The sequence below is a fragment of the Malaclemys terrapin genome, chromosome 8, assembly GCF_027887155.1.
Source record: "Malaclemys terrapin pileata isolate rMalTer1 chromosome 8, rMalTer1.hap1, whole genome shotgun sequence".
Taxonomy (NCBI): domain Eukaryota; kingdom Metazoa; phylum Chordata; order Testudines; family Emydidae; genus Malaclemys; species Malaclemys terrapin.
Window position 1 is genome coordinate 36,653,978 of NC_071512.1, and position 12,351 is coordinate 36,666,328.

Genomic DNA, 12,351 nt, shown 5'->3' on the forward strand with positions numbered 1-12,351 from the left:
ATTCGCTCCAGTGTAACTGCACTCGCTTGCTCCAGGTCTGAATCCAGTGCTCGGAGACCATTGGTTGGAAGGTGCTAATGGCCTCCAAAGCAAAGCACCATTGCTAGTATAGTGAATATAATTCATTTGTATTCACATTTGGTGCTAGCTGACATTCGTACCCTCCCCGAAGTCTCCCTCTCTGTCCCATGAGGGCTGGCGGAGCCCATGGATTAGCAGTGATGGGTGAAACTACAATGGACCACTGCTGTGTAAGTGTGGGGAATTTTTCAGTAGTCTGTGATCCCCATGCCAACCCTCCACTGATTCCTTCCAGGATCTTATTCAATGCAGCGGAGGAATGGAGCGAATCTTTGACTCTATGTTGTTACCCAGCCTGCTCCTTTCAGGATCCTCTCCTGCCCAGGATTCTGGGTTGAGTTAATCTATGGCATTTGTGACTCCATCTGAGCAGAGAGGGCTGTTGTCTTGTCCATACTAAAGCAGTAAGCCTTTCGTGGCACAGGTCTCACATCTCCGCTGCTCATAGTAGGGATGATATTGTCCTTTCCAATGCACCTGTCAGGTGCCCCAGAGGGAGAGAACCTAACAGGTAATGATCAAGTGATCTCTCTCCTGCCATCCATCTGACAAACAGAGGCTAGGGACACCATTCTTTACCCATCCTGGCTAATAGCCATTAATGGACTTAACCTCCATGAATTTATCTAGTTCTCTTTTAAACCCTGTTATAGTCCTAGCCTTCACAACATGTAAATGTTTCGTTATACTGGTATAACTTAAATTGGTTTAAAACCCAATGTAAGTTAAACCAGTGCAAAACCCTGTATGGACACTCTTCTATGGGTTTAAACTCACTGTGTTGGTCAAACTTCCAGGTGCAAGCTAAACAGATCTAAGACAAGTTTAAATCAATATAATAGCATCCCTACATAAACTTGCTCTGTTTTATCTAAATCATTTTAAAATCACACCTTAAGGCTTGTCTATCAGAAGAAGTTGCACTGTTATAGCTTTCCTTTTTCCGGAAGAAAACCAGTACAACTTTGTGTGTAGGCCAGACCCTTGATTCTCCGGTAGTAGTCCATCAGTGATAGTAGTCCATCAGTGATCCAATGAACAGGATCCACAACCCAGTTCCAGGCAGGGTTTGTAAATACAAGCTGATTTTATTGGTGAGTCAGAGAGAAAATCACATAGTAAAAGGGGTGGTTTAAAAGGGAATGCTCTATTAGACGGGTCATAATGCTGTGTCCTTGACCCCAAAGTTAAAGGCTTTCTGTCTCCAAACATCCCAGTCTGTCACATGTCCCAAGGAAGTCTGTCTCCCCATCCTAAGGAAGGGCTATAATTTACAGTCTTTCTCTTAGCTACGTGTTAAATCTAAATTAGTTTTTGGCATTAAATCATAGCCCTGTCGCCAGAGCAGGATGGTAAAACCTGTTTGAGCCCTGTTCCAATGGCTTCTGCCTTGTTATTCCCACCACCTTCCATTTTGTGTGTCAGCTAAACGCTTCTCCTGTTCCCAAACATGCAGGAACATTTCAGCAACATTCTGTTTAAAGGGCAAACTTTTTTCTTAGTGCCCAGCTTGGATAACTAGACTGGGCCCTCTGGCTGTTTATGGGAAAGAGGGGGTATCCTCCTATCTGCCTCACAGAACAAGAGTAGAAAACATTGGTTCCTCTGGGAGTGGGCTCTCCACACCTACACAAGCAACATCTGCTCACAAACTGCAGCCACATACATACAGACACTGCCACAGTCTTCAGGAGGATTGAACCAAGATTTTAAGCAATAAAAGTACGACCTCCTACCACTTGACCTACAGAAATAACTCCATTATCACCCACTAAGTACAGGTTATTATCCTCACACTGGAGTGAGTCATCAGGAGTCACAGTCATGTGGACCAAGCTAGTGTATTACATGTAATCATGAAAGTATTTTGTTAAATTGAATGCCTTACAATCCATACCTTTGACCTATTTACCTGGACAAATCAGAACGCTGTTTGGCCAGGATTAGTGCTCCAATGTATTTAGGTGCAGATTTTCTGATAACAGATAAGCTCCAAAATGTAATACAAAACTCTAAATCACAGATCTGGCTATATGTGGTCTGGCCTGTGGACACGTGAGAACTGTACTGCCCTGAAGAGGAATTTGGGTGGACATAAATAGGGGCATAATTTGGGGCCAAATGTTGAGGAACTGGATTCTAGGTTTCCTCAAGTGAATAACAATGTGTGTGTGTGTGTGTGTGTGTTCTCATGCAAAAAGAACATGTGTGGTGCAAGCCATGGAACACATATGAGCAGGTAGGGAAATGTCCGAGTGCTACTAACAGAAATAGCTGCATGCAAGTAAGTGTTTGGGCAAATAATGGAAAATGTGCATACAAAAAGACATGTGTGCACAAGGGGATATATATTTGTGCAACAAACAGAATATGTATGTGTACATGTAATCCACGGTGAGGCTATGTTACATGTACCCATCGGCAGAGGATGTGAGTCTGCTACACAGCCCCAGCCTGGCTCAGGCTTTTGGCTCTGGAGGTCCCCGGTTCAATCAGTGGGGTGTCAGCCAAGATGGCAGGAATCACGAGGGGCCTCATGCAGCCTTATGTAAATGTACAAGCCGCAGAATCTGCCACCTATGTAACGCTTGAGCCTGGCGCCCCCAAATGTGACCAGCGGCTGCCCGTTATGAGGGCTCTGCGTGCCCAAATTCGGGCGCTGCGACCTGGCATGTGCGGACCGGTTGCTTGCCGCCCTCAGCCGAGCTTGCCCATAGCTAGAGCGACGTCTTTGTGCGAAGTCCATATGCAAGTAACGGGCCGTGGGCGTGCAAAGCACGGGCGTGTGCCGTGCTCCAACTCCGCCTGCAGCCCGAGCTAGATGTGCCCGAGTGCCCGACTACCGCCCCGTCGCTGAGGGTCCCGCGCGCGCACAGGACCCCTAAGGCCACCGGCGCTGAGGGGTCATGGAGGCAAGGGACCGTTCCCGCGCGCTCCCGAGCCGCGTACGCGCCCAGCGCGCTCCCTGCTGTGACGCAGCCACTTCCACCACCCGCTTCTAGGCAGTCAGGTGACTCCACCTTCTTGTGACGTCAGCTCAGCAGTGGCGTCTGAGGCAGGTGGCGAGAGGGCGAGTGAGAGAGCGAGAAGCGGGGCTGCTGGGCGCGCAGGTATCGTGAGGCGGCGAGGGCTCGGCTCGGCTCGGGGCGGGCGGAGCCCTGGGCTGAGGGGAAACGGAGGAGGGGCCCGGGGGAGCTCGGGGCGGGGGGAGGTGAGGGAGCTCTGGGGAGGGAGGTGGGTCTAGGGGAGCCCTTGACTGAGTGGGTGAGTTGGGTTTAAGGGAGCCCTTGACTGAGGGGGAGTGGAGGGTGTGGGATGCATCTGGGGAGCCCTGGGCTGAGGGGGAGGGGAAGGGGAAGGGTGGGATGGGTCTGGGGGAGCCCTGGGCTGAGGGGGGATGGGGGAGCTCTGGGGAGGGGAGTGAGTTAGGTGGGGTCTGGGGGAGCCCTGGACTGAGGGGGAAAAGCAATGCTGGACTGCGGGGTGGTGTGGGTCTGGGAGAGCCTTGGGTTGTGAAAGAGGCTGGTGTGTGAAGGAGCCCTGGGCTGAGGGGGAGCTGCTGGCTGAGTGCCTGGGATGGGGTGGGTCTCTTTGGGAAATCATCCTGGTGGCTTCTCCCCACCCTGGCATGGTGAGCTGGGCAGCATTCCTGTGGTGAGGGGCTGCTTATCTTCTGCTCTCAGGACTTGTGAGAATCACTTCTCCTGTCAAGAGTGGTACAAAGAAAACAAGGCACATCTAGATTAAATCTATCAGGGGAAACTTTATAGCTCCAAGAACAGGATCTTGCTGCCTCAGGACATTGGTGTTGGGATCCTGCAGATATGAGACCAGCATAGACACTTCTTAGTTGGAGTGGCTTAATTAAATAAATGCAGCCATGAGGGAAGGTGGGGCTGGCACTGGTTACTGGTCCCAGAGATCCTATGATGTTTCTGCCCCCTCCATTAGCCCTAGTTATTTACATGAAGTTGCTTTAAAATGTTTAAGTTTTCCTTGTGGGGAGAGAGACAGCTATGAAATTAATGAGCTGTTTGCTTTGTGCTGTGGTATGTTCTGTCAGGGTTAATAGCATTTATCTCAAATGCATTTGTTTGTATATATGATGGACACAATGCAAATGAATTACTAGGGCAGCCGGGCATCTTAGCCAGTGATAGGCACATTAGCATTGTCTGAGTTAACAGAGACATACCCCGCATTAGAGGCTAGTACAGGGGTGGGCAAACCATGGCCTGGGGGCTACATCTGGCCATTCAGATGTTTTAATCTGGTGCTCAAGCTCCCGCCAGGGAGCAGGGTCCAGGGCTTGCTCCGCTCCGGCTCTCCAGCCAGGGAGCGGGGTCGGGGGTTGGCCCCCTCCACGCATGCTGTGGCTCCACCCAGCTCCCAGAAGCAGCGGCATGTCCCCCCTCTGGCTCCTACAGGTAGGGGCAGCCAGGGGGCTCTGCATGCTGCCCACGGCCCAAGTGCAGCTCCTGTTGGCCAGGAACTGTGGCCAATGGGAGCTGCAGGAGCAGCACCTGCGGGCAGGGCAACGCGCAGAGCAGCCTGGTCACACCTCTGTGTAGGAGCTGGAGAGGGACATGCTGCTGCTTCCAGGAGCTGCTTGAGGTAAGCGCTGCCAGAGCCTGCACCCTTGCCCCTATCCCTACCCAACCCCCTGCCCCAACCCTGATCACTCTCCTGCCCTCCAAATCCCTCAGTTCCAGCACGGAACACCCTCCTGCACCCACAACACCTCTTCCCCAGCCCCACCCCAGAGCCTGCACCCCCAGCTGGAGCCCTCACCCTCCCATCCCAACCCCCTGCCCCTACACAAAGCCCTCTCCTGCACCCTGAACTCCTCATTTCTGGCCCCACCCCAGAGCCTGCACCCCCAGCCAGAGCCAGCACCCCCTCCCACACCCTAACCCCCAGTTTTGTGAGGCCTGCCATACAAGTTCCATGCCCAGATGTGGCCCTCTGTTGAAAATTTAGAGAGAGAGAGAGGTTTGATAGGATAGAGAGGCATAGGAACTCTATCGTAAATAGTCAAATCTCTTGTTTGCTGCTGGAGAGACAAGGTGGGTTAGGTAATATCTTTTGTTTTCTGTTTGTAGACTTTTTCTAATTTAGATACAATAAAATTATTATTGTTTTATGCTTCTTGTAGAGCATAACTTGCCTGTGTATAGAATTTTTGCGTTTAACAGATTGTCCTGGCAGTATACTTGCCCAGTATGCCTTAAACACATATATTGGGAATCATTACATGCATAAGAGTGATATTGGAAATAGGCACTTCATGAGACATGAAATATTGTTTCAATGTTTATGTATGTTTGGAAATTAAAAAATGACACTATATGGTTCAGTGAGTGGAAAATAAATTTCGGTCTTCAGGGAAATGGGGTAAGATAACAGAAAGTGTAAGTCAATCAAACTGGATTCAGATAAGTTGTACTGTTAGTCAGGTTTTGGACTATGACTTAGTGTCATGTTCATTTAGCTCTGACACTGGTCAGTCAAGAGGAGGGCTGTAAAGACGCATCATGTGACAAGAGGAGATCACTTCCTCTAAGGCCTGGCTACTCTGGCCTATTCGCATAGCTGAAGTCAAAGTATCTTAGTTCAACTTACCTGGCCATCCTCGCGGCGGCGAGTCAACCGCCGTGGCTCGCTTGTTGACTCCGCTTACTCCTCCTGCCGAGGCGGAGTACAGGTGTCGATTCGGGGATTGATTTATCGTGTCTAGACAAGGCACGATAAATTGATCCCCGATACATCGAACCCTTAGGGTTTAGATGTAATTAAGTTCCACTTAATGATCTGTGCAAACAAAAATAAAATTTTAGTATGATTATAACTGTTAAAAATCTGACTCAAAATCAGTATTCTAATTTTTGCTGTTGTTGTATATCCTAAAGATAGTACTGTGACATTAGCAATGTACTTAACCAGTTATCCATCAGTTCAAATGATGCAACATTAGCTGGCAAAGTGGGAGACCCAAACTCAGATGTAGACTTTGGCAAGTTCCATACCACATGTAAGAATCTGAGTGTTTATTGAAATAAGCTGCAGGCCTTGTCAATTTCACTAATTGTGTTGACATAAGAGTATACAAAGGTTGTCAGTGTGGATTTAACTGCACTCCTGTGCCATGTGACTTGTGAAGCTGTTAAACAGAGGAATCATGCGTCCTTCCTCTGGACTGCAGCTAAGGCACCATATTGCAACTTTATATAGGGTATGGAGAGATTAAGAAATGGTAACAGAGAAGGTAGGGGCAGGGAATACCATTCCAACAGTCAGCCTGACAAGAAAATTCTGCTTTGAGGAATGTGAGTCTTAAGAGAAGATGGAGAGAAAAGTGAGCACAAAGACATTTTCTACACAAATATCTTTAGTTGTGTGCAATTTCTCTTAAGGTCATATGCTGATCCCATTTACTGCTGCGAGAATTCCATTGCACACCTATGGCAGTATGTGCCCTTAATCATCCCGGCAAAACTTCAATGTTACTGACATAGGCAATTAATTACTGCTGCTCTCTGTCTGGGGATGCTGTCAGACTGTCATTTAAGTAATAAGCAACATATTTCCTTATTTTTTTAAAGGATTTTTAAATTAACTTATGTGCTACCATGTTATTAACTGTTCATCAGCTTGAGCAGTGTGACTGTTCTAGTCAGTTTTCCTCTTATCAGTCTTAGATTCTGGTTTTCATGCACTGTTTGTGGTTTCATGTGAATATTAAAATCCAAACTGTTTTCATTATAATTTAAAATAAAAATCCTAGACCGTTTTAAACAAAACCTAAATTTGAGGCTCAAATTTATCAAGTGTCTGCAATGTTGCAACATTAATACTGTGCAACTTGCAACATTAATACTGTGCAAGTGTCTTTGTAAAAGAAAACATTAAAAACACAAAAGCTAAGATTCTGTAAAAACAAACAATTATGCTAAGGCCACAATTCTTCAGTGAGCGCCACACAAGTGCGGGGTCTGCCTTTCACTCCTTTGCAGGGTTGTGATGTAAGTACCTAAAACTGTAGAGCTTGACTTCAGTGGAGCTGTGACAGTTTTCACTGGCTATGATCTGCCCCTGTGACTTTTCCTGTATCAGTGACTTCAGCATCCCTGGTACCAAGCCCCATGTGGTTTTATAAACCCTACAGCATGTCAGAGAAACTTGAAGACCTTTTTATATAATTGCAGGTTTGGTATAATTACAGTGGCAACATACTGGATGTAATTTATCTTGATTCAATAAAGCTTTTCTTGTAGGAACCACATACAGCCGCTTTCCAGCTTCTAGCTCTTGTTTATATAAACAGAGACAAATGTGTGGGTATAAACTGGGAAACAGATCACAAGCAGTGAGAATTAATAGTGCAGCCTTAAACTAAGGGGAAGTAACAAAGGAAAAGTGGAATGTGCTTTGGGCCTTCTCCTCAGTGTGTTCCCTAATAATCCAGAAGAAGCTGAAATTCCCTTGTGAAGGGAGGATTATAGCAGTGGAACCCTGGATCTTGTGGGGGTGTATTGCTGTTGTGAAATCTTCAGGAGATAAAGAGCAGCAAGCTCAGATTCTGCAACTGTACCATGCTCCACAAATGGAGATTTTCCATGGGAAGGACATGATCGAAAGTGACATCAATAGAACTGGCCAAAATATTTTCAACATAGTTTTTTTCCATTGAAAAATACCATTTCCTTGAAACTGCCATGTTTCATGGAAACATACTGGTTTTTATGACAATTTTGTTGGGAAGGTTTCTGAGGTGCAGGATGGACTCTGGTCAAAATGAGCGTGTGTGCTATAGCCTGGTGGTTAGCGCACTAGTCTAGAATGTGGGAGTGGGGACTTTAACATGGGCCTCGCACATTCCAGTCTCTTTCTCCTGCTCCCTCTTCTCCCCCCTTAAGTGAAGACTTTGAAAAGTCTCTGTTTCATTCTTTAAAGGAACAAAAATGACTTTCAAAACCTCAATGTTTCATGAAATAGAATTGTTGTCCTCTTCCGCTTTAATTTTTAACTTCGTTGGTGCCTCTGAATTAATCTCCTTTACAAGTGGGGACATGAAAGAGAGAGTCTCTTCATATAGACAACCTCTAACTAATAGCAAGATTTCTTCATTCACAGGGTGAAATGGCTGCTGGATGTGGCTGAGTTGTTATTGTGCGGCAGTGTTCCTCCAGAGTAGATTGAATTTGAAGGGTCTGTGGGGCAAGAGCTGGTCATATCTTAGCAGCATACTGGTCATAGAATCATAGGACTGGAAGGGACCTCGAGGTCATCTAGTCCAGTCCCCTAGACTCATGGTAGTATTTAGTATTATCTAGACTATCTCTAACAGGTGTTCTAACCTGCTCTTAAAAATCTCCAATGGCGGAGATTCCACAAACTCCCTAAGCAATTTATTCCACGCTGACAAGAAGTTTTTCCTAATGTCCAACCTCAACTGCCCTTGCTGCAATTTAAGTCCATTGCTTCTTGTCCTATCCCCAGAGGTTAGAGAACATTCCCCCCCCCCCTTCTTGTAATAACCATTCATTTACTTGAAAACTGTTATAATGTCCCTTCTCAGTTTTCTATTCTCCATACTAAACAAACCCAGTTTTTTCAATCTTCCCTCATAGGTCATGTTTTCTAGATCTTTAATAATTTTTGTTGCTATTTTCTGGACTTTCTCCAATTTCTCCACATCTTTTGTGAAATGTGGTGCCCAGAACTGGACCTAATCAGCACGGAGTAGAGTGGAAGAATTACTTCTCGTGTCTTGTTTACAACTCTCCTGCTAATACACCCCAGAATGTTTGCTTTTTTTGCAACAGTGTTACACTGTTGACTCATATTTAGCTTGTGATCCACTGTAACCCCCAGATCCCTTTCTGCACTACTACTTCCTAGGCAGTCATTTCCCATTTTGTGAATGCGCCACTGATTGTTCCTTCCTAAGTGGAGTACTTTGCATTTGTCCTTATTGAATTTCATCCTATTTACTTCAGACCATTTCTCCAGTTTGTCCAGATCATTTTGAAGTTTAATCCTATCCTCCAAAGCACTTGCAACCAGCTTGGTATCATTCAGCTTGGCATCATCCACAAACCTTCTAAGTGTACTCTCTATGCCATTATCTAAATCATTGATGAAGATACTGAACAGAACTGAACCCAGAACTGATCCCAGCAGGACCCCACTCAATATGCCCTTCTAGCTTGACTGTGAGCCAGTGATGACTACTCTTTGGAAACGGTTTTCCAACCAGCTATGTACCCACCTAATAGTAGCTCCATCTCGGTTGTATTTCCCCTAGTTTGTTTATGAGAAGGTCATGCAAGACCGTATCAAAAAGCCTTACTAAAGTCAAGATATACCACATATACCGCTTCTCTCTCCCCCCCCCCCCCCCCCCCATCCACAAGGCTTGCTATCCTGTCAAAGAAAGCTATTGGGTTGGTTTGACACGATTTGTTCTTTACAAATCAATTCTGACTGTTACTTATCACCATATTATCTTCTGTGTGTGTGCAAATTGATTGCTTCATTATTTGCTCCATTATCTTTCTTGGTACTGAAGTTAAGCTGACCGGTCTCTAATTCCCCGGGTTGTCCTTATTTCCCTTATTTGTGCATGGGCACTACATTTGCCCTATTCCAGTCCTCTGGAATCTCTTCCATCCTACATGATTTTCAAAGACAATCACTAATGGCTCAGATATCTCCTCAGTCAGTTCCTTGAGTATTCTAGGATGTATTTCATCAGTCCCTGGTGACTTGAAAACATCTAACTTGTCTAAGTAATTTTTAACTTGTTCTTTCCCTATTTTAGCCTCTGATCCTACCTCATTTTCATAGAATATCAGGATTGGAAGGGACCTCAGGAGGTCATCTAACCCTGATCAAAGCAGGACCAATCCCCAACTAAATCATCCCAGCCAGGGCTTTGTCAAGCCTGACCTTAAAAACATCTAAGGAAGGAGATTCCACCACTTCCCTAGGTAACACATTCCAGTGCTTCTCCACCCTACTAGTGAAAAAGTTTTTCCTAATATCCAACCTAAACCTCCCCCACTGCAACTTGTTCTGTCATCTGCTACCACTGAGAACAGTCTAGATCCATCCTCTTTGGGACCCCCTTTCAGGTAGTTGAAAGCAGTTATCAAATCCCCCCTCGTTCTGCAGACTAAATAATCCCAGCTCCCTCAGCCTCTCCTCATAAGTCATATGCTCCAGCGCCCTAATCATTTTTGTTGCTCTCCACTGGACTCTTTCCAATTTTTCCACATCCTTTTTGTAGTGTGGGGCTCAAAACTGGACACAGTACTCTAGATGAGGCCTCACCATTGCCGAATAAAGGGGAATGATCACGTCACGGAATCTGCTGGCAATGCTCCTATTTATACAGCTCAAAATGCCTTAAGCCTTCTTGGCACCAAGGGCACACTGTTGACTCATATCCAGCTTCTCGTCCACTGTAACCCCTAGGTCCTTTTCTGCAGAACTGCTGCCTACTTGGTCCCTAGTCTGTAGCAGTGCATGGGATTCTTCCGTCCTAAGTGCAGGACTCTGCACTTGTCCTTGCTGAACCTCATCAGATTTCTTTTGGCTCAATCCTCTAATTTGTCTAGGTCCCTTTGTATCTTATCCCTATCTTCCAGCATATCTACCATTCCTCCCAGTTTAGTGTCATCTGCAAACTTGCTGAGGGTGCGAATCCACACCATTCTCCAGAACATTAATGAAGATATTGAACAAAACCGGCCCCAGGACAGACCCTCGGGGCTCTCCGCTTGATATTATCTCATAGAGCTGTAAGGGACCTTGAAACGTCATCAACTCCAGCCCCCTGCCTTCACTAGCAGGACCAAGTACCATCTCTGACAGATTTTTGCCCCAGATCCCTGAATGGCCCCCTCAAGGATTGAACTCGCAACCCTTGGTTTAGCAGGCCAATGCTCAAACCATTGAGCTATCTCCCCCTCCGGCTGCCAACTAGACATGGAGCCATTGATCACTACCCATTGAGCCTGATGATCTAGCCAGATTTTTATCCACTTTATAGTCAATTCATCTAGCCCATATTTCTTTAACTTGCTGGAAAGAATACTGTGGGAGACCGTATCAGAAGCTTTGCTAAAGTCAAGGAATAACACGTCCACTGCTTTCCCCTTATCCACAGAGCCAGTTATCTCATCATAGAAGGCAATTAGGTTAGTCAGGCATGACTTGCCCTTGGTGAATCCATGCTGACTGTTCCTGATCACTTCCCTCTTCTCGAAGTGCTTCAAAATTGATTCCTTGAGGACCTGCTCCATGATTTTTCCAGGGACTGAGGTGAGGCTGACTGGCCTATAGTTCCCTGGATCCTCCTCCTTCCCTTTTTTTAAAGATGAGTACTACATTAGCCGTTTTACAGTTATCTGGGACCTCCCCCAATTGCCACGAGTTTTCAAAGATAATGGCTAATGGCTTTGCAATCACATCCGCCAACTCCGTTAGCACCCTGGGATACAGTGCATCCGGCCCCATGAACTTGTGCTCGTCCAGCTTTTCTAAATGGTCCTGAACCAATTCTTTCTCCACAGAGGGCTGGTCACCTCCTCTGCGTTTTCACTGGCATTCATTGTTTGATGTCCAATCGCTACTAACCTTTTTGTTGAAAACTGAAACAAAAGTCATTTATCACTTCTGCAATTTCCACATTTTCTGTTATTCCCCCCTCCCCTCCCCTCCCCTCATTGAGTAATGGGCGTACGCTGTCCTTGGTCTTCCTCTTGCTTCCAATGTATTTGTAGAATGTCGTCTTCTTATCCTTTATGTCTCTAGCTAGTTTAATCTCGTTTTGTGCCTTGACTTTTCTAATTTTGTCCCTACATACTAGTGTTGTTTTATGTTCATCCTTTGTCATTTGACTTAGTTTCCACTTTTTGTAGGACTCTTTGAGTTTCAGCGCATTAAAGATCTCCTGGTTAAGCCAGGGTGGTCTCTTGCCATACTTCCTATCTTTCCTACTCAGTGAGGTAGTTTGCTCTTGTGTCCTTAATAATGTCTCTTTGTAAAACTGCCAACTCTCTGGAACTTTTTCCCCTTACACTTGCTTCCCATGGGATCTTACCTACCAATTCTCTGAGTTTGCTAAAGTTTGCCTTCTTGAAATTCATTATCTTTATTGTGCTATTTTCCCTCCTACTATTCCATAGAATCATGATATTAGAATCATGAGCTCTACCATTTCATGATCACTTACACCCAAAGCTACTTTCCACTTTCAAACTC

At 45.8% G+C, this 12,351-nt stretch overlaps 1 protein-coding gene across 1 annotated transcript in view; it reads left to right on the top strand.

Moving 5' to 3' along the window:
* The first annotated feature begins 4,560 nt into the window (after positions 1-4,560).
* Positions 4,561-12,351, top strand: part of CYSTM1 (cysteine rich transmembrane module containing 1) — a 51,925-nt gene continuing 44,134 nt past the window's right edge. Inside the window, exon 1 of the mRNA XM_054038353.1 lies at positions 4,561-4,695. Within this exon, the coding sequence (XP_053894328.1) occupies positions 4,583-4,695 (113 nt within the window). The 5' untranslated portion in view covers positions 4,561-4,582. The remainder of the gene's footprint in view (positions 4,696-12,351) is intronic.